Source organism: Thamnophis elegans, chromosome 7, assembly GCF_009769535.1.
Source record: "Thamnophis elegans isolate rThaEle1 chromosome 7, rThaEle1.pri, whole genome shotgun sequence".
Lineage (NCBI taxonomy): Eukaryota > Metazoa > Chordata > Lepidosauria > Squamata > Colubridae > Thamnophis > Thamnophis elegans.
Window position 1 is genome coordinate 73342268 of NC_045547.1, and position 22938 is coordinate 73365205.

At 43.4% G+C, this 22938-nt stretch overlaps 1 protein-coding gene across 2 annotated transcripts in view; it reads left to right on the forward strand.

The window, feature by feature from the left end:
- FBLN1 (fibulin 1) overlaps positions 1–19457 on the forward strand; it is a 61335-nt gene extending 41878 nt beyond the window's left edge. Inside the window, exons 13-17 of one of the 2 annotated variants that reach the window (XM_032220624.1) lie at positions 555–686; positions 2883–3006; positions 10966–11108; positions 12230–12361; positions 18094–19457. In XM_032220624.1, the coding sequence (XP_032076515.1) occupies positions 555–686; positions 2883–3006; positions 10966–11108; positions 12230–12361; positions 18094–18233 (671 nt within the window). In that variant the 3' untranslated portion in view covers positions 18234–19457. Of the gene's footprint in view, positions 1–554; positions 687–2882; positions 3007–7580; positions 7987–10965; positions 11109–12229; positions 12362–18093 lie in introns of those variants that run through there. The other variant, XM_032220625.1, reaches the window with a different exon arrangement.
- Positions 19458–22938: the final 3481 nt, after the last annotated feature.

Genomic DNA, 22938 nt, shown 5'->3' on the forward strand with positions numbered 1-22938 from the left:
AATTATTTTTTTCTTTTATGTACACTGAGAGCATATGCACTGAGTCAAATTCCTTGTGTGTCCAATCACACAGCCAATAAAGAATTCTATTCTGTTCTGAATTCTATTCTATTCTATTCTATTCTATTCTATTCTATTGGGGAACACAAGAAAAAGTGGAAATTCTAATAGCACTAAGGGAAGGTGATAGATTCACATACTATACCAAACCACGAAATAGATAAGCAAATATATACAAATGCTATGGCTACCCATCCCTTAAGTGTTATGTTGTTTAAACTCAACCTGAGGGCATTGGAATTGGGCGGAATAGGATATTTAGAGATTCCCAGGCTGGATTTCACCCAAAGTGGTTCTGTGTTCCTGGTACCTGCTTTCTCCCTAACCTGGTGAATAGAATTTTGGAACTGTGATTCAAAAGGATTGAAGGATACCAGATTGGAGAAAAGGGCCTTGGGTTATTTATTCAGGGTGTCGAGGCCTGTAGTACCGGGTGGCTTAAAACCCACCATTAGGCTATGCCATTAAGACTTCTTTCTATTTTTGATTTTCAGATATTGATGAATGTGCTTTACCAACGGGGGGACACATCTGTGCTTACCGGTGCATCAACGTGGCAGGGAGTTTTCAGTGCACCTGCCCCCCTTCGGGTTACAAGCTGGCTCCCAATGCACGGAACTGCCAGGGTGAGTCTCGGAAACAGCTCATAAGGTTGTTTTGATACTGCAGTGTAACCGAGTCAAGATGCTTTTTCTAGCATCCTTTGCAAAAGATGGGGGAGGGGGGTTTCCCTGCACTTTTCTCCCGTGACCCGTCAAAACCGTGGTAGACAAAAGCACGCTCGACGAAAGCGCGTACCTGATGTCATCAGCAGCGCGACGAAAAAAATTAAAAATAAATTAAATTGAAATTAAAATAAAATTAAAGCAAGCCGATTCACATAAAGGTTAGGGTTAGGGTTAGGGTTAGGTTAAGGGTTAGGGTTAGGTTTATGGTTACGTTAAGCGTTAGGGTTAGGTTTAGCGTTACGTTAAGGGTTAGGTTTAGGGTTAGGTTTAGCGTTACGTTAAGGGTTAGGTTTAGGGTTAGGTTTAGGGTTAGGTTAAGGATTAGGTTTAGGGTTAGGTTTAGGGTTAGGTTTGGGGGGGTTAGGGTAAGGTTTTCGCTTTAGTTTTAAATTTACCGCTCACAGCGCGATGTTTTCGTCGCGCTGTGATGACGTCACGTACGCGCTTTTGTCGAGCGCGCTTTAGTCTACCGCGGTTTTGTGGTGGAACCCTTTTCTCCACCCTCACCCCCTTTCTGGGGCACTAAGAAACACCACTTGCTCTTTTTATTAAAGTTTTTTTTTAATTTTTAAAACAAACACAACACCTTCCTTTTTTACATACTGTAGAAAGTGTATCAGTTGGTTACAAAAGACTTTCGTGCATCTCTTCCACAGTCATCAAGCATAATTCATATTAACTCAAGTATTTTAGCTCAGATATTTATACATGTTACCGTCATCCTGCCTCCATTTTTCATTTGACTATAGTTGTTTAAACATCCTTCATCATAAAATATACCAAGATTTAATACATAACCTCATACTGGCATTACATTTACTATTTCTAAAATCCTCCCATGACACTAAATCCTTCTGTCCTATTCTAGCTAAACATCCATAATATTTAATGAGAAAGTTTTCTATCCTTCTATCCAAATCACTGTTTACAATTCACATCTCATTTCCTTATATTGTACCCATAAATATATATATATACATTATTATAATTATCCCTCCTTTATTTGACTATATCCTGCATCATATCATTTCCCCACTAGTAATAAAGACTTAACTAAATCTAACTTAATTCTTTTATTATTATTATTATTAATGTTTATATATAATCCAAAGGGGTTACCACTTGCTTTTTTGTTGGTTGCTAAAATGCCAGGGATTGCCACACATCTCTCTTGTTCCATCGGTAGAAAGGATTCTGTGCCATAGCGCCCTCTGCTTTCCTCTGCTAAGGAAAAAGCTTGCAAATCGTGCTAGAACTTAGTTCAACCAGAAAAAAACCTGAATTCTGAGAGAGAGAGAGAGAGAGAGAGAGAGGGAGCTCAAATTTTAAAAACAAAGACGTATTCATGGTCCTTTGGTCAGTAAAGCTGAAAAACACTTATTTTCCAGATCCGAAGTTTCCCTAAGGAGATAGCCCAAGGCATACCTCGCAAATCGTTCTAGAACTCAATTCAGCCAGAAAAGTTAAAAATTAAAAATGCTGACTGAATGTAATAATAATATTTAATCTGATCAGTTTTGTTTGTATTGGAATGTACAGTGCCCAGGTCCCACACTGTTCACGCATTGATTTGACATTTTTATAAAATACCTAGAGGGCTACCTCGCTATTTGGAAATTCCAAATTTACGTGACTTGGACATTCTGATTCTACAAAAAACCACCCTACTTGGAACAACTTATATCCTCCGACGTTACCTTAACAGTTCCTAGGTCCTTGGTTAGGACTCAAGCTGTTGAGCTACCAACCAGCCCCAAAGGCTGTGAATCTCACCAAAGATTAACCATATAATAATAATAATAATAAAAAAGAAAGAAACAGGTATGAAAAAGCAGCTCAAATAGTTCTGTTCGACGGTAACATAGACCTGCCAAGCTGTTTATATTAAAGTTCATTTCCTTTAAATTGGTCCCTCAGCCCCGCCAGTCAGTGGGGATGGGAGAGTTTTTACACAGAAGAATCTTCAATCCTGTGATCATGAATGTAAATGGATCCCCTAATCACAGTTTGCTGCTGTAATATCAACAATTTCTTCGTGGAGCACTCCAGTTAATTTCTCTTTCCTGCTCTCTGTCTCTTTCTTCCCTTTCCTAGATATTGATGAATGTCTCACTGAAACGCATTCCTGTTCACACAACCAGACCTGCTTTAATATTCAGGGAGGATTTCGCTGCCTTTCTCTGGAGTGCCCGGAGAATTACCGCAAATCTGGAGATAAGTAAGTGCCCCCTCTGAATTCCCTTCAGTAGTTTGAGGATGGTGGCATCACCAAAGTTGACCAAGAAACTGCCTGCCCAAGTGGCCTTCTTTCATTCTTTACCTGTTTGCTCAACTTAAGACTGGATGCTGAAATTTAGCAATAGCAATAGCATTTAGACATATACTGCTTTAAAGAGCTTTACAGCCCTCTCTAAGCGGTTTACAGAGTCAGCATATTGCCTCCAACAATCTTGATCCTCATTTTACCCACTTGGAGCCTGGTGAGATTTGATCTTCCAAATTATAGGCAGCTAGCAGCCAGCAGAAATAACCTGCAATACTGCACTCTAACCACTGCGCCTCGGCTCTATATTTAGATTGTGATGGTCATCCTAGATCATAGAACTGAAAGATGATAGGAACTAAGTTGAAGTGTTTCTTACCTTTGGCAGCTTTAAGATGTGTGGAGTTCAATTCCCATAATTCTCCAGCTAGCCAGGAATTCTGTGATGGGGATGGTTCAGCAGGCTTATCCTGAAGCCCCCCCCCCCTACTTTTACCATCCTGCTCCCAAACAGATAGTTAAGAGCTACATTAGGAATTATGGCTATTTGGGAATTTGGAACAAGGAAAGAAGAGGCTATTGAGAGGATTGATATAAATAAACCAAAAAGATAAAACTCTTCCTTAAGTCAAATTTGTCCATGAAGATGTCTTTGTCACCACGAGGACCTTCTTCAGAGGATACATTTTTTATTTCCTACTGTGTCCTATAGTCTTGGGATTTCTGGTGGTCTCCCATTCAGCCCTGAACCAAATTACCGTGTTTCCCCCAAAATAAGAGAGGGTCTTATTTTATTTTGACCCTGGAAATAAGCACTTGGCCTTATTTTTGGGGAGGTGTTATTATTTCTGAGGTAAAGGAGGTGGTGAGCATGGTCACCCCATGACTGGTGCTGTATTGCAATATTTTTGGGGAGGGCTTATTTTCAGGGGAAGGGCTTATTTTAGCGCATGTGCTCAAAAGCCTGATTTGAATTATCTGGGGAGGTCTTATTTTTGGGAAAACAGTGTAGATTAACTTTCCTAAAGTCAAACTACACTGGTTAGATTTGTAGCAATAGCACTAAGACTTATATACCGCTTTCCAGCCCTCTCTAAGCGGTTTACAGAGTCAGCGTATTGTCCACCCCAACAATCTGGGTCCTCATTTGACCCACCTCGGAAGGATGGAAGGCTGAGTCAACCTTGAGCCTGGTGAGATTTGAATGGCCAAATTGCAGGCAGCCGGCTGTCAGCAGAAGTAGCCTGCAGTACTGCACTCTGGCCACTGGGCCACCAAGGCTCATGTGTGTGAAAGAAAGTTGGTCTTGATTCCTGGCAATTGATAGCCAGCCATCAACACCCCAATCTATATCTAAAAATCTACACACAACAGCCACCATATAAATATCACACACAGAACAGCCCAAAGCACAGAGAGAAGGTCCGTGAGGATGGGCTCCAGTATGAGTCCAAAAACTGGGAAGACAAAACCTCTGGCCCTGGTGACCAACTCAGACTGGATTCTGTAACATTATCCTGGGACACGTATATTCACCTTTGCTCAATCTTCCTCACCTTTCATTGCAGAAGCAACAGTTTTGCGGTGCGGTGGATTAGAAGTCCTTAATGCATGGGTGAAAATATTGGGGGTTTAGTGTAAAAAAGAAGGAAAAAGTACATCACTCACCTTTTGCACTGCCTTCAGTAACAAATCATAAAGGGAATATTTGGGAAAAAATGTCTTTTGTTTTGGCATAGAGGCCAATCTCATTTATTTGATTATCATTCAAAAGTAGTAGTAAATCTGCTGGTAGATTTATCACAGATATATATGTGCCTCTTTATATCCACTGGAAGTGATGCCATCTTCTATTTTATAAATTTTATTACAAACAAAGGTAATTTGCAAGCTAATAACAGCTCATGCTAGCAATATAATGATGTTCGCATAAGGCAAAACACATCCTTTAAAATAACATTTCCTTCTTAACCCCCTAGAAGAATGATAGCTTATATGTTTATGTGTATTGTTTTTATGTAGCTAGTGGCTTTTTATCCAGGAATTTGTTTGGTTCAGAAATGAGTGTGAGATTTATGTGAAACACACAGGTGTTTCAATACACAGGTGTTTTGGGTCTCATTTATATTTCAACTCCTCACTACAACATTTCAGTATTTCAACACCCAGTTTATGAAACATTCCACAAATAAGTTCCAGTACAGGATAAAATATTCTATCAAATCCTGGAGGTATAAAGATTCTCCTTCAGTTTTTATTTTGTGTATCTATGTGAATGCAAAATCTACTTTTTAACTGCCTTTTTAAAAAACATTTTTAATGTCTTTGTTCTTAACAAAATCTTAATAACAGAATAGATATTTTATAGCTTCTGAGGCTCAACAGAAAACCAAGGATACTGATTCTTGCGGGTGGGTGGGGATCACTACTTTCAACTAAAATAATCAAAATTTCCACCCATGAGTACTTGTTTTTTGAGCTTGGTGGTTGGGTAATTTAATTGCTGAGTCCTGAAAGTAGCTACATAAAGGTGCTTTTGGAAATGTGCTCCAACTTTTGCTCATTCAAACCGTTGGATTTCCTCTGTGGTTGTGTGGCCTGGAGAACCACCAAAGTGGACAGCTTCCATAATGGAATGGTTCTGTTTGCTAGGCTCCAGGGTTGAGTTTAAGGTTCCCCATGTATGCTGTGAGTTCGATCCTGGTTAGAGGCAGATATTTCTCTCTCTGGGCATACTGAGAATATATTTGCTGAACAAAACTCTATGTTGGCGACAGGAAGGGCATCCAGTTATTAAAAAAAAACCTCAGCTCCATTCAGTTGCCCAGACTCCATCCTGAAAGGGATTATGGGGTTGTTAAAAGAGGATGATGGATGCCGTCTTCTTTTTGGAGATGTCCACAGAGAGAATGGTGGGTATGGTGTTGGCCTCAAAGCCCTGCCCCTTTCCCCCATGCATGCATTCACTCATGGTGATGCAGATTTTGACCCCAATTGGAGCAAAAGCTTTTAATACCAATTGCTGGTAGCAATAGGAAGGGGAGACTCATGACTTTTGCTCTCCAAAGCCTGCGGAAATTGCAAGTGATTCTGGGCAGTGAAATATTCTCATTCTGATGCCTGTTGAGGAGTAGCTAACAGTCCGATCGAGATGTTATAAAACAATTGGTTGCCACCAGCATCTCTGGGTCTAGCCATCTCTTTCAAAAAGAGCAGTTTTTGTTCTTTGTAAAACTTTTTTTCTTAGATTCTAAGATCCTGTGCTTGGGGTGTGAGGAATGCAAGAAAGTCTCTGTTTGAATTTTTGTACTTCTTTACAAATTAGCTTGAGATGGTCACCAGAAAAACAGTTCCATCCCTAGATTTTATAAACTAGCCGATAACTCGGCGTTGCCCAGGTATTTATTTATAGGGGGAAAATGTCCGGACCAAACATAATTTCTAATGTTGGATTTTCCCCATTACCAGAAGGAGCCCCCCTTGTAGAGTACTGTGAAGCTGTTACCATGGCAACTCCACTGCACTGCACAGTAGAAGCCATTTTACAGCAGTACAGTAGAAGCCATTTTAAGGCACAACAGGATGTATCTTAACAGAACACACATTCCGGCCCATTTCTGGTCTTCCGGAACTTTCAGGAGGCCAGTTTTTCCCTCTCCCTAAGCCCCCGCACAGGCCATGCACTTGCCTCGCATACAAATTGGGCCATGTGGAGACTCCTGGGAGGGAAGGGGTGGGGTGGGCGGGGCCAGCCAGGGGTGGGATTTGGAGGTTCTCCCAGCTGGCCATAATATTAGCTACGGGTTCTCCTGATCCCGGGCGAACCCATAGCAGCCCAAACCTGAACATAGGCTTGGAGCAGTATACCCCAGGAGATCCTGCAGAGAGCAGTTTCTCGAACTCAAGAACTTTAAACTGTGTGGACTTCCAACTCCTAGAATTCCCCAGCCCGCAAGTTAAAGTCCACGCAGCTTAAAAGTTCTTTGAGTACTTTTATCCTAAAGGACAAAAGTCTACATTCCTGATGGTCTCCTGTTCATTTGCTAGCCACAATGAAACCAGCTAAGCTTGAAGTTGGGCCTAAAGGTTAAGCATCTCTTTAAAGTGAGCTCAATTCCAGATGTCATGATGGACACATTGGTGGAGTTTTCTTGCCCTGATTTTCTGTGGGACTTTTTTTTTTTTTTTGCAACTTGCCAACTGAATTTTCTGCTCTGGGACTCTTCCCAGCCCAGCATCACCCCTGGTTAGCTTCCCAGGTCAGACGAACTGAGCATGCTCGACGATTTTCAGGACTAGCCAGGTGCTCGGGGACATTTGCCTGCATGGTTGATTGGGCTGCTCTTAAGCCACAGTTTGAAGCTACCCCCTTCTGCATGAAATGCATGGGTTAGGACCTTTGCCTGCTCTGCTCCAGGCCTCGGGGATGTGGGAGTCCCACTCACCTTCGCCCTGCGGCTTTTCTCCTTCTGGCTGAACGGTTGCTAACCCCTTCCCCTTCTTCTCCCTTCCCCTCCCTTGTCTTGCAGCCGTTGTGAGCGCCTGCCCTGCCCTGACAGGACGGAATGCCAGCAGCTGCCCTTGAGAATCACTTCCTACCACCTCTCTTTCCCCGCCAACCTCCAGGGCCCCCTTGACATTTTCCGCATGGGCCCGTCCAATGTCGTTTCCGGGGATCACCTTCAGTTCGCCATCCTGAGCGGGAACGAGGGCGGCTTTTTCGCGGTGAGGAAGGTGGACGGCCACCGGGGCGTCGTGTCTTTGCAGCGGCCCATCCCGGAGCCCCGAGACCTCCACCTGAGGATTCAAATGCAGGTCTCCCGCCACGGAAGGGTCAGCACCTCCCTAGCCGAGCTGTGGATCTATGTCACCGCGCAACTTTGACCCCTTGCATGCTGACTTTGCCTGGGCCTGCGCCGTTGCTACTGTTTTCTTTTTTTTTTAAAAGCATCTTTTAATAAAGTTTGGATGGCACAGCGGTGCTGCATGCTGTGTTGTCCTTTTGTTTCATTCAGCCTGATCTGTGTTTTCCTTTAATGCTTTCTACTATGGCAGGTTACTTTCTGTCTCCACTTAGGGAAGTTCTGCATATAAATCCATCAAGGTTCGCTTTCAACCAGTAGTATCTCCCGGTCCAACCCCCCCCCTCCAAACCAAGATGGCAGCCTCAACACAACAAGAGTTCAACTTATCCATTTGGGTCCTTTTATGATTATTATGATTAGGATGATGAGGGGACTGAACGGTTGCAGGAACTGGGCATGGCTAGTCTAGTGAAGAGAAGGACCAGGGGAGGCATGATAGCAGCCATCCAATATTTCAGGGGCTGCCATAGAGAGGAGGGGGGGTGTCAAGCTATTTCCCCAAAACCCCGAAGGCCAGACAAGGAATAATGGCTGGAAACTGAACAAGGAGAGATTCAACCTGGAAATAAGGAGGAAGTTTCTGACGGTGAGAGCAATCAACCCTGAAGTTGCCTTCAGAAGTTGTGGGAGCTTCATCACTGGAAGCTTTCAAGAAGAAGATGGACTGCCATCCGTCAGAAATGATGTAGGGTCTCCTGCTTGGGGGCAAGGGGTTGGACTAGACGACCTACAAGTTCCCTTCCAACATTGTTAATCTGTAATCTGCTGCTAACCCCAAGGTGCTTTTTCAATAGGCAACTGGACTTCTTGGGATTTTTTTTTTGAAGATTTTTCACTTGTCATCCAAGAAGCTTCTTCAGCTCTGAGGAAGCTTCTTAGATGAGAAACGAAATGTCTTCAAAGAAAAACCAGAAAATCCACTTGTCTCTTGAAAAAGCACCTTTGGGACAACCAGGACCTGGATGACTGAGAATCTCCATGGACATCATCTGCTGAGGCGTGACCCGACAAAAGCACGAACGTCATAAGCGCGCCAACAACACCGCAGCGCTAAAACCGCGATGTCAAAAGCGCGCCGACAACAGCGCAATTTAATTTAAGGTAAGATTTACATTTAGGTTTAGGGTTAGGTTTAGGGTTAGGTGTAGGGTTACGTTACAGCGCACTTCTGTCGGCGCGCTTTTGTCGGCGCGCTTTAGGGCTAATTAGTCGCTCATTCGTTGTGCGGTTTTGTCACCGCGCTTTAGACAGCGCGGTTTAGTCAGGCGCGCTTTTGTTGTGCGCGCATTTGTGGTGGAACCCTGCTGAGGAGGGTCCTCGGCAGAGCAAACCCTTTTGATTGACTAAACACGATACAGATTGTCCTTCACCAACACCTACAGTCATTAATTTAGTCATTAGTCATTAATTACAGTCATTAATTACAGTCATTAATTACAGTCAATTACAGTCATTAATTACAGTCATTACAGTCATTAATTACAGTCATTAATTTAGCATCCAATCAAAGTACAATCACATGGAAAGAAGTGACTTATAGCCAGTCCTCGCCCTTATGACCACCACTGCATCCCCACAGCCACGATGTGATCAAAATTTGGGCACTTGGCAACCAGCATGTATTTGTGATAGTTGCAGCATCCCAAGGTAACGTGGTCTCCACTTGTCCCCTTCCCGGCCAGATTCCCACAAGCAAAGTCAAGCCCCGCCCTGGATTCACTTAATGACCAGGCGATTCATTTAACAACTGCAACGATTTGCTTAACTGCGACTTAAAAAGGTCATAAATTTGTACACCACTCACTTAATGTCCGTTCTTGCTTAGCAACAGAAATTTTTGGTCCCAGTTGAGGACTACCTGTAGTCACAGATTAATAAAATAATTAAAAGCACAATATGCACTTCAGCCCTACCAAATGGCTGAGTGCAAGGGATCAATCAATTAAAAAAACCAAAACAAAATAAAAATATAACTTTAAAATAAAAACCATCATAAACCGCGTCACATTTTGCCGCCTCGGCTTGAGTTTTGCCCAAAGACAATTTGCGCATAATTCTTAAGACGATTATTGGATTGGAATTCCATAACTTGATTTTGGATAGCTCATAGTCCAGGATTTTGTGGGTGGCTGGCTTGATAGGAGATCAAGATGATAGGTGAAGATTAAGATTGTCCCTGACCCTGTTTAATTTGTATCTCAAAAGATGTGCAACCAGAATCTTCAGTTGTTTTTTTTTAAAATCTCCCCTGGGATAAAATTGTGAATGCAGAAATCAGGAGATGCTTAAGAATTTGGAGGTTGCCTCAGATTACTAGATTAATACATGCACTCCAGACAATATTACACTCTGTCCTATTCTCACAAAGTTTTTGGCTGAAATTTTGTGTTATTCCAATCCTGCTAAAGAGCCTGGACAAGTTAACTCAAACTGCCCAGCAGCTTCAATGTGATCCCTCTACAGATAAGAACTTTTCTCAAACTCTTCACCAAGTGCCAAAATTGGATCGCGCACACGCATGCGTGCCAGAAAATGGAAGAGCAGCCACCGGGCAGCTGCTCTTCTGGTTTTTGGTGCTCCCGTGTGCGTGAACACCAGCTGGTTGGTGCGCCAGAACCTGGAAGAGCAACGAGCGACAGCTCGCATGCTGGGAGAGATGGCTCTGCGTGCCACTTCTGGCCATGGGTTCGCCATCATAGCCCTGGCCTCTTTTCAGATCACATTCATTTCATGAGTGAATGTCCCAAAGAGTTAGAGTTTAGGGTCTGGAGCACATCTCCATAGGTTGATAACGTAGCGAGATCAAAAACTTATCTTCACTGCTGATCAACAATCTTCAATTTTTGCCATACAAATAATTATTTTTGGGATTGTCCAAGAGATGTTTCTCAACAGATGGTAGCCATGAAGATGCAACCCACATAAAGAACCAGATAGAGTTTTGATCACATCACAACAACCATTAAGATGACTCTTTAGACCCTACTCCATGGACACCCTGAGACGTTTCTTTCTGGTCTTAATTTGTATGTCTTTCTTTTTCCATTAGAGTCAGACATGAGAAGACAGATACCATTCGCTGCATTAAATCCTGTCGACCAAGTGATGCCAACTGTATCTTAGACCCTGTTCACACAATTTCCCACACCGTTATCTCTCTGCCCACTTTCCGGGAATTTACGAGACCAGAAGGTAAAGTGTTTCCTTGCTCCATAAAGTTATCCAGAAGGACATCACCTAGTGTGGGATGATGATGTTGGAAGTGATGATGATTTTAGGTATCTTGGATTCCTTACTACCCAATAAGGCACGGAACGTATTACCATTTATGGTGGACCTGTGAGGAGGCTAAATTTTTTTGGAAAAGGATCAAAAATTGGCTGGAGGCAATAACAGGGGTTAAAATAGAATGGAAACCTGAAGTTTTGTTATTAGGAATAATGTCTGCGAAATACAAAAAAGAAATCCAGTATTTAATACTACATATAATTACGGCGGCAAGGATTGCCTTTGCCCAGAAATGGAAAAACAAATTAACTCCAAGCGAAGATGAAATAAGAAAGGTTATGGATTGTGCTGAAATGGACAAACTAAAGAAATCCAGGGAAAAGAAGAATCAGAATTCTACCAGATAATGGGATAAATGGTATAGGTGGATGGAGGAAAGAAACAAAAATCAATGAAGGAATATAACAAAACTCAAAAAATAATAGCTATGAGTAAAATAAGAGGGTTAAGAATGGTGAAATCCAAATGAAATACAATAGAAGGGGAAATAATATAAGGTGAGCGGTATCGATTGATAATTGCTATTAGAAAGAACAGGAAGCTCCGTATTGTATTGTGTAAATGTGGTGTACGTCTTAAGTTTTGTGTGTGTGTGTTTTACATGTTTGTTAATTAAAAAAAAAAAGACTGTTGAACACACTGGTTAGGATTGGAAGTCTTTCTAGTCCTAGATCTCTAAGAGGCACCATATGTAGTCCTATGTTATTACAAGGAACATCCATCCTATTAGTGACACAAAAAAGTGATTCCTAAAATAGTCCTTCCTTTTAGCTTATCTGGGCCTGGCTGCTGATTAGGTTCCAGAATGAGATTCTGAAATCATGGGTTCCTTGTTGCATCAAGTTGCAAATATTCTAGCCAGGGAGAAAAGGCCTTTTTCCCCAAACCAGTGGTGCCAATCTCCTGTCCTGTTGTTACTTTCTTTAAATAAATTGGTCCAATTGGCAACTGATAACACCAGTCTTTGCAGCAGTTATTTTCCATTGCTGCTGTCTTCAGGTGACCCTCATGCTTTCTCTCCTCAGAAATTATTTTCCTTCGTGCCATCACGCCAGCGTACCCGACCAATGAGGCTGACATCATATTTGATATAACTGAAGGAAATTTACGGGATTCTTTTGACATCATCAAGCGCTATGCAGATGGCATGACTGTGGGTAAGGCATACCTCTTCAATGCTCCATTCACCCATCCATCCATCCATCCAACCATCCATCCATCTATTCACCTACCCATCCATCCACCCATCTATCCACCCATCCATTTGTCCACCTACCCACCCACCACCCATCCATTCATCCATCCATCCACCCATCCATTTGTCCACCTACCCACCCACCCACCCACCATCCATCCATCCATCCATCCACCCACCCATCCATTTGTCCACCTACCCACCCACCACCCACCCATCCATTCATCCATTCATCCATCCACCCATCCATTCATCCATCCATCCATCCACCCATCCATTCATCCACCCATCCATCCACCCATCCATTTGTCTACCTACCCACCTACCCACCTACCCACCATCCATCCATCCATCCATCCATCCATCCATCCACCCATCCATTTGTCCACCTACCCACCCACCACCCATCCATTCATCCATCCACCCATCCATTTGTCCACCTACCCACCCACCCACCACCCATCCATTCATCCATCCATCCATCCACCCATCCACCCATCCATTTGTCCACCTACCCACCCACCACCCACCCATCCATCCACCCATCCATCCATCCATCCATCCATCCATCCATCCACTAGTATTTCAGATAAGTGACTATTTAGTTTCTTCTTAAAAACCTCCAGTGATGCAGAGCCCACGATTTCTGAAGGCAAGCTATTCCACTGGTTAATTGTCCTCCCTGTTAGGGAAGTTTCTCCTTAATTCCAAGTTGCTTCTCTCTTTAGTTAATTTCCAACCATTGTTTCTTGTCCTGCCTTCTGGTGCTTTGTAGAATAATCTGACCCCCCCTCTTCTTTGTAGCAGCCCCTCAAATACTGGAATACTGCTGTCATGTCATTCTTCTTTTCTTTAGACTAGCCAGACCCGAAACTTTCAGCTGTTCTTCATATGGTTTAATTTCCAGGCCTTTGATCATCTTAGCTGCTCTTCTCTGAACTTTTTCCAAGATCTCAACATCTTTTTTGTGGTATGTTTAGGGTCATCTCATCCTTCCCCTGAAGGGGCTGCTAGGTTTGGCCAACATTCTGACCTGAGAAATGAAAAGAATAATTAGAGATTTCCTCCAATCATAGGATTGGACAGTGGGACCAACAATGTGTAGAATCAAGGTGTTCTGGTGTATTTGGAAGCTACTTATAGAATTAAAACAAAAATAAAACATGCTGTAAAGGTTCCCCTCGCACATATGTGCTAATTGTTCCCGACTCTAGGGGGTGGTGCTCATCTCTGTTTCAAAGCCAAAGAGCCAGCACTGTCTGAAGACGTCTCCGTGGTCATGTGGCCGGTATGACTAAACGCCAGAGGCGCATGGAACACTGTTACCTTCCCACCAAAGATGGTCCCTATTTTTCTACTTGCATTTTTACGTGCTTTCGAACTGCTAGGTTGGCAGAAGCTGGGACAAGTAATGGGAGCTCACTCCATTACGCGGTGCTAGGGATTCAAACCGCCAAACTGCCAACCTTTCTGATCGACAAGGTCAACATCTTATCCACTAAGCCACCGCGTCCCTATTGTAGGAGTACAGCTATTCTTCTATTTGCATTTTTACATGCTTTCGAACTGCTAGGTTGGCAGAAGCTGGGACAAGGAATGGGAGCTCACTCCGTTACGTGCACTAGGGATTCGAACTGCCGAACAGCCGACCTTTCTGATCGATAAGCTCAGCGTTTTAGGCACTAAGCCATCAAGCCTCCTGCTGAATGATGGTCTAAGGAGTGTTTCTCGATCTTAGCAATTCCACGAGGTTCTCACTTCCACTCCCAGAATTCCCTACCCAGCAAGGTTTCTGGGAGTTGAAGTCATTACACCTTAAGAGTTTCTAAAGTTGAGAAATGTTGGACAAGGCCATCAGTATCCATGCATAACTTTTAGAACCTGTTTTATAGCTTGGCCTGAAGATGGCGCTGTGGTCATGCTCATTCCAATTTATTTCAAAATTTCTCCAGCAGAAGTGATTACTTGGTGCCAAAGGGGGAACATGTTTATGCAGGTTTCTAAGCTTTGGGGTGTTAAAGAAGAGCTGTTGGGAAATTAAAGGGCCTCAAGATGATTTTCTGCAAAGGCTGCTGATGCTAACCTAGAAATGATGAAATTGGGAACGACAATCAATGTATACAGTACATATGCACCCCAAAGGTTGCTCATTTTAAAATCAGGCAGGGAGAAAGACTGCATATTTTAGGGGCCCTCTACATAGGAGCACATGTTTTATGTGAAAAACAAAACAAAAGGGGAAATGTTTCCCCTTTTTGCATTTGAGCAGGCAGGCAAGAAGGGACAGGAAAGGAGAAAGGGAAAGAGGGAAGACAAAGAAAAAGAAGGGAAGAGAACAAGGAAGGAAAAATAAGGGAAGAGGGGAAGGAAGAAGGAAGGAGAAGGAAGAGGGAAGGAAGGAAGAAAGGAACGAAGGAAGGAGATTATAATGAGAGTGAGGGGTCTGAGGGAAGTCCAGCCTTAGCACTTGGCCACCATCGTGACCCGTCAAAACCACGGTCCACAAAAGCGCGATCAACGAAAGTGCGCATTTGACGTCATCACAGCGCGACGAAAAAAATTAAAAATTGAAATAAAAATAAAATTAAAGCAAGCCGATTCACATAAAGGTAAGGGTTAGGTTTAGGGTTAGGGTTAGGGTTAGGTTAAGGGTTAGGGTTAGGTTTAGAGCGTTAGGGTTACGTTTAGCGTTACGTTAAAGGTTAGCGTTAGGTTTAGCGTTAGGTTAAGGGTTAGGTTTAGGGTTAGATTTAGGCTTAGGTTAAGGGTTAGGTTTAGGGTTAGGTTTAGGGTTAGGTTTGGGGGGGTTAGGGTAAGGTTTTCGCTTTATTTTTACATTTTTCGATCACAGCGCGATGTTTTCCTCGCGCTGTGATGACGTCAAATGCGCGCTTTCGTCGACCGCGATTTTGTCGTCCGCGGTTTTGTGGTGGAACCGGCCACCATAGGCGTCCCCGACACGAATTACATCATATTGGCCATGCCTCCCCCAATCCCCCCCCCAAGGTCGAGTTTGAAATCGAGTTTGACACCCCTGGCCTATGAGCTGCATTAAATGGAGCCTGGAATCTCCAGCAATTCAAAATCATAATTAAGAACTAAAAGTCAGCCGTAAAAGAGAGAAGTAAGCAGTAAAAGAAAGCTTCTGCACAGTGGTGAAATTCAATTTTTTTTTATTTTTCGTTTATTATCTTTTTTTTTTAATGTGAAAAAGGTTTTTATTTTCCATTTTTTCATTTTCATACACTCACATATATACTGTGCACAGCCGGAGCCATACAACATTAAACAATAATCACAGCAATTCCTCTTGTCAACAATACCCCCCCAAAAAAAGAAACCCAATATACCTCTTCCACTCTCCGTACACCTCTTTCTTCCACCCCCCCTCCAACTTTCTATCTTCCCTCCATCATCCCCCTCTAGCCTACTTCCCCTCCCCCTCTACCCCTCCTCTCTCCCAGTCCACTCCCACCCTTCCTTCTCACCCTCCTTCCCATCCTCTCTCCCGCCCTCTCTACCCATCTTTCTTCTATCCCACTCCTCCTCCCCTTGGTGCATTTCCACTGTATGTCAATGTACTTAACTTATCCTATTTTTACAGAGAAATTAAAGAAAAACAGTATACATGTGAAGTCGCATTACATTGAAATCTAACACATCGTATAGTATAAATCCCTCCCTCCCCCCCTCCCCCCAACACCCCCCCAACACCCCCCCCAATTTTTTTTTACTACCGGATCTGTGGTCCTCTTTGGTAGACATGGTGTGGCTTGGTGGGCGTGGCTTGGTGGGCGTGGCAGGGGAAGGATACTGCAAAATCTCCATTCCCACCCCACTCTGGGGCCAGCCAGAGGTGGCATTTGCCGGTTTTCTGAACTACTCACATTTTCCGCTACCGGTTCTCCAGAACCTGTCAGAACCTGCTGGATTTCACCCCTGCTTCTGTATGAAAGCAGGTATTTCAAATCCTTTTCTGATTGCTCTTTGTGGTGTGCTTGTTTGTTTTATCCCCAAAAACATTCTTCTTACCCAATGGCCTCTTGCAGCTTGAAGGCTCATTTCAGAGATTAGAAGAAGCCTTTTCCTGCTTCCCAAAAACTGCAGCAGCTGAAGCCACCCCCTTTGCAGTTGAAGATGTTTGAAGGCTCAAAATTATTGCTTTAAGTTTTCCCCACCAGGAGGCGGTAGATGACCGGAACTGGCTTATCCAATACCGCTTTCTCTTCCAGGTGTGAATTTAGAAATGCAGGTCAATCACAGGGCACCTTCTGAAGTGCCAGAAACCAATGGGAAGATTTGGGTCCTGCGTTGAGGGGTCTGGAGGCTGCAAAAGCAGGGCCAGAGGTGGGCCAAGACAAAGGCTGGGGATGTTTCTCGGCGCCCAGAAATTGAGGGATATGGATGGACCAAGAGCTGAGCTGACCGCAGCCCAACTTGTATATTAGTTTGGTGTAACAAATGGTTGTGGCCCGCCAGCAGAGCTGGAAGCAGAGTCGGACAGTGAGGAGGTCGGGGAGAAGCATGGGCCAGTCCTGGAGGCTGAGAAAGGCTCAGGCGAGGACTCTGCGTGGGAGGCAGAGGTGGGGCCGAGGCCATCTGGCAGTGACCAGGTGCCTATGGAGCTAGACAGCAGTGAGGCAGAGGAACAGCTGGAGCCTGTTCCCAATGTGCGCGTGCACAGAGCTGCCAGAAGAAAAGAACAACTCAGAAATCAGGGTAGACTTGGGAGTAAAGTCACAGGTGGAAGGCGATTGGCTCTTTCCACAGGAAATAAAAGAGGAGCAAAAGGGGAGTGGGCTTTTGCAGGAAACAATACATTCGTCCAGTCGTTAGATTCGTTTCAGGAGTGTGAAGATCTGTCCGTGAATCTCAGAGACTCTGTGCCCAGCCTTTCCTTGCATAGCACCTCATTTGGAAAATATTTACATGGCAGCTTTCCAAGACAGATAAAGTCTGTAGTCATAAATATTCCTTTGAAAGACTGTTCGCCAGGCCTTGGCTGAATGTGAATGAGAGGAATTCACATTTGTTTAATAAAAGGGGTTTTGTCGGGACCAGGACTCTGTCTCGTGCTTTTTGAGGAAGCCTCGGTCAGAACACAAATTAAGCAAGCCATTTTTTTCGCATCTCCGCCTGGAGTGTCACAGCTGATCCAGGAGAAAGGGTAAACAGAAGTAAAGCCTCCGCTTGTTCTCTTTAAGCCTTTTTACCGACTTTCAACTAGAAGGCTATTCAGCTTCTTTCTCTCCCTCTCTCTCTTTCTTTAACCAGCTGTCAGGGAAGAATTCATTTCCTGCCTGTAAAAAAAAGGTTTTATTAAAGCCCAGGTTATTAGAAGGCTTTCCCCCCCCCTTAGCTGTGCCTAATTCTCTAATGCCACCTGTATTCAGGCAACGCCACTAATTCCTGCAAAGTAAAACTTTGATACAGTTGCCCCGAGTTAATAGAAAGCACATTCTTGGCTTTAAAAATATCTACCTCCCAATTACTTTTTTCCTGGCTTTGTCAGCTGTCCTAGTTTTTTTATATGGCACCGCGCGCAATGCGCATGCGCTATTCAATGTAAATTGTTCCGGGCGCATGCCATCCCTGGTCTAGCCAAAGGAACCAAAGCAATGCTCCTCGTGTCACAGGGATGAAAAACATCGATGCTAATTCTTGCTTCTGTCCTTGCTGTCTCTCCACTCACAGGGGTCGTCCGGCAAGTGAAACCTATCATCGGTCCTTTCTACGCCACCCTGAAGTTGGAGATGAACTACGTCGTCGGAGGGGTTGTCTCACATCGTAACGTTGTCAACGTGCACATCTTTGTTTCGGAATATTGGTTCTGATGGGCTGTTTAATGAAGAGAAGAGAGCATCAAAGCGAAACTCCACCACTGGAAGCTCTGTATTCATGGTTTCGGGTATGGGGGAGGATGTGTAGAAAAAGGACCACATAGCCTTCTTTTCCAAGGATGTAATCTGGTTTCTAGCTTAATTGCAGGACAAATAGCAAACAATCTAAAATAGAAGTAGGATATCAAGGCCTGTAAATTCACGGTAGTTAACATTGTGTTGTATATACAGTATGATTATGATTATTATTATTATTTGCGTCTGGTGGCTCTTGTTGAGTTTTAATCTCAGCTGTTTTTTTAAGTGCTTGAGACTGGGTTTGGCAGATCTGAGTCTTGGCTGTCTTTGATGCTTCCACCTCCTTGAAGTTTTTACCTGGCTATGAATTCTTCTTTAAATTGTAGAACTTCTTTTTTTTAAAAAAAACTAATCTGGAATCAGAACTAACTCCAGCTGATTGGGTTCCGGTAGTGGAAATGGCGACTTGGGTCTCCTAACCAGTAGGGATGACGTGTTTGCCACGCCCCCGGACCAGTTTCCCGGTCGCTGCAACATCTTTTTCCCCCCATCTTTTAAAATCTTCTGCGCATGCGCAGACCTATTTATAGGCAACTTCATGTGCGCAAAATCACTTCCGCACCAAACCAGCAGTAATGCCGGCAGATACTCACTCCCGGTTTCTTCCTACCGGCATTGGACCCCCTAATTCCAAGTCACCAACAGTAATAAGTCCAGGGTATTGTTTAGTAATATTTCAGATCCCTGTTTTACCTGGCTGTGTGCTTTGGTTTCTTTTAAAATTTGAGAACGTCATTAAAGGAACACGGGACAACATGGGAAGAGAATGGTAGAAAACTGAGTCTTTTAGTGCCCAGGGATCTTCAAGTAGACAAAGCACACTCTCTTTCTAATGCTGCAGTCACACTGAAATATGTATCTCAATGCAAGACGATCGTGGATTGTTGGTGGTATTAATATTACCGGCCTCTTGCTGTTCAAAGAGGAGACAGAGTCTTCAGCTCACATAAGGGCCCCCTTTGGGTCCCTTTAAAAATTAATCTCCCTTGAAATGTTAGGTGTGGAACATGCTTTGTTGAAAGCGCTGGAAGCCCCCACGTATATATGACTTCCTTCTTTTCTGCAATAAAACAACTTACCTTGCTATTTCTGCTGTCAGCTGATTAATGAATGCAGCTTTGTGTTTTAGCTCAGCTGAAGCGCGGCAATCTGCTCGGCTGCGCAAATCAGCTGAGCTAAAAGAAACCAAGGGAATATAGGACAGGGAACGACAGGGGCGGGAGGGCGGGGCCAACCAGAGGTGGTATTTGCCTGTTCTTGAACTACTCAAAATTTCCGCTACCGGTTCGCCTGAACCGGTCTGAACCGGCTGAATACCACCTCTGTAAGAGACCTCTTGGGGGGTTTTAAGTATCCATGGATGATCAACTTAAATAAATGATTCTTGTCAGTTTAAAGAAGCAGAAAGTGTTCACAAATGGGAAATGAGTAATTTTAGATGAATGGCTAAGTAGTGTGAATATGGAAACGATAGACATTTCTTAATGTGTCTGGGTCAACGTTGCTGTCAGGTTGTGGCCATAAGTCAAGAAACAATGCTAGGAGAATGGTTGATGTTCACAAAAGCATGAAGAGGACAATGTGAACATGGAATCCCTTTTAATTCATCCAGTTCCTAATGAAGCAGTAAGACTTCTTCAGGTTGACCACATTTCCAAGCTTTTTCAGACCATCCCAATGAAACATTATTTTTTTTGAAGGGCGAGGAAATGTCTTAGCTAAAAGTTCATACTTTCTCTCACTAATAGTCCCTAGGTAAAGGTAAAGATTCCCCTTGACATATGTGCTAGTCAATCCTGACTCCGGGGTGGTGGTGTTCATCTCCATTTCAAAGCCAAAGAGCCAGCACTGTCTGAAGACATCTCCGTAGTCATGTGGCCGGCATGACTAAATGCTGAAGGCACACGGAGCATTGTTACCTTCCCACCAAAGGTGGTCCCTATTTTTCTACTTGCATTTTTACATGCTTTCAAACTGTTCGGTTGGCAGAAGCTGGGACAAGTAACAGGAGCTCACTCCGTTACGCGGCACTAGGGATTCGAACCATCGAACTGCCGACCTTTCTGATTGACAAGCTCAGCAGCTTAGCCCCTGAGCCACCATGTCCCTATTTTCCTAAAGGTTTCCTAAAAAGGGAGGGCTGGAACTACTCTACTATTAGCTTCCAGTCTGTTGAACAACAAAAATGACCCTGTAATTTTTGAAATGCCTATCAACACACAAGTTTTACATGTATTTAACTTTTCTCGTGATAATATGCCATTTGATTGCAACATTAAAAATATAATCTGCAGCATTTTCTTTTAAATGAGTGTATGGCCTTTCCTACCTAGAGGAAAAATAGGAGATATCTAGATCAATATTTCTCAACTTTGGCAACTGGAACATTGTAGGCTTCAGCTCCCAGAATTACTGGCTAGGGAATTCTGAGAGTGAAATTGATGCATTTTAAGTTGTCATGTCATGGTTGAAAAACACTGATCTAGAAGAGAAAGTCTTAGAGAGGGATTAAGGGTATCATTATTCTATGGATTTCCATCAGTGAAATCATGTTCCGGAGGCAATGAACCCAGTTTAAAAATCTATGTAGTTGTTAGTTGTGAAGTTGTTTCCAATCCATTGTGACCCCATGGACAACGTTCCTCCAGGCCTTCCTGTCCTCTACCATCCTCTGGAGTCCATTTAAGTTCATGCCGACTGCTTTGGTGACTCCATCCAGCCACCTCCTTCTCTGTCGTCCCCTTCTTCTTTTGCCCTCCATCTTTCCCAGCATGAGGCTCTTCTCCAGGGAGTCTTTCCTTCTCATTAGGTGGCCAAAGTATTTGAGTCTCATCTTCAGGATCTGGCCTTCTAAAGAACAGACAGGGTTGATCTCCTCTAGGACTGACTGGTTTGATAGCCTTGCAGTCCAAGGGACTCACAGGAATCTTCTCCAGCACCAGAGTTCAAAGGCCTCCATTCTTTGGCGCTCAGCCTTTCTTATGATCCAATTTTCACAGCCCTACATTGCAACTGGGAAAACAGTAGCCTTGACTATACACACTCTTGTTGACAGGGTGATGTCTCTGCTTTTTAGTCTGCTGTCTAGATTTGCCATAGCTTTCCTCCCCAGGGACAAAAAAAAATCTATACAGGGCAAATTATGATCTTACCTTCTCTACCTGTGGAGTAATTTGGTTTGGGAGGATTGTGAAACTAGCAAACCCATTTTAACAGATTGAACATGAAAAGCATTTTCTGCAAATCCAAACTAAATTGAACTTCTAGATCAGTGTTTCTCAACCTTGGCAACTTGAAGATGTCCGGATTTCAACTCCCAGAATTCCCCAGCCAGCGAATTCGCTGGCTGGGGAATTCTGGGAGTTGAAGTCCGGACATCTTCAAGTTGCCAAGGTTGAGAAACACTGTTCTAGATCCTTCTGACCTTTTGAAATAATCATCCACATCCTTTCTGCTTTTCAATTTTAAACAATTTGCCATTTTCAAATTTAAATTTCTGTCATTGGTTGGGAATTCTAGGAGGGTTTAATCCCAACACCCCTGGAGAAAATTAGTCTGGGGAAAACCAGTTTACACGGGGAAGGTCTGTTTATAGAGGAAAGTCTCTCCTCCTCACTTATTCCATTAGGTTTTCTAACTTGCAAATTACATGCTTGCTTATTTATTTTAATATGTACATCTGCTTGACTTGGAAAGCTTTTGACTGAGGATAGAAACATTACATCTTGGGGTTACTCATAATCAAGTTATAGCCATTTCTTCCCTTTCTTCTTTGCTAGATTAAATAGGAAAAAGACATTGAAAATAATACATTCCTAGAAAATAAATATAGTTTTAATATATTATTTGACATTTGCCAACAGCTTGGCCTTGATGTTCTAAGAATAGTGGCTGCTTTAAAGTTTACTGGGCTGAATGCCTTCATCGCACTGTATGCCAAAACAAGTAAATTAATTTTTTAAAAAACATGCCTACAAGAGGAAAATATTGATATGCATCAAGGCTATATTTGATTTGAAACAATTACACATGCCAATAATTACACAACCAAGGAAGGGTACTGCAATTGCTACTAAGGGGATGCCCATGGACTTGGACTTACTGCTTTGGCCACATTATCTGTACATTTTTTTTGGTTCATGCCATACTCCTGTTATGGACCGCCAGCAGCCAGAGGAACTGGCAGCAGATTCGGACAGTGAGGAGGTTGGGGAGGAACATGGGCCAATCCTGGTGTCTGGGGAAGGCTCTGATGAGGGCTCTGTGTCGGACGCAGAGAGGGGACTAGAGGCATGTGCCAGTTATCAGCTGTTGTAAGAATCAGACATCAGTGAAGCAGACGAACAGCTGGAGCCTGTTCCCAGTGTGTGCATGTGCAAAGTTGCCAGATGAAGGGAACAGCTAAAGAACAAATATCAACCTGGGAGTAAGGCCACAGGTGGATGATGAATGGCCCCTCCCAGAGGAAATAAAAGAGGAATGAAGGGGGAGGGGGAGTGGAGTTTGCAGGAGACAATTAGTTCTCTTAATTGGTTCGTGACTCCCCAAGACTCCTTGCCAAGTTTTGCAGATATCGGCCTGGTAGCTCTCCAAGCCAGAAAAGGTCTGTGACCATAAATCC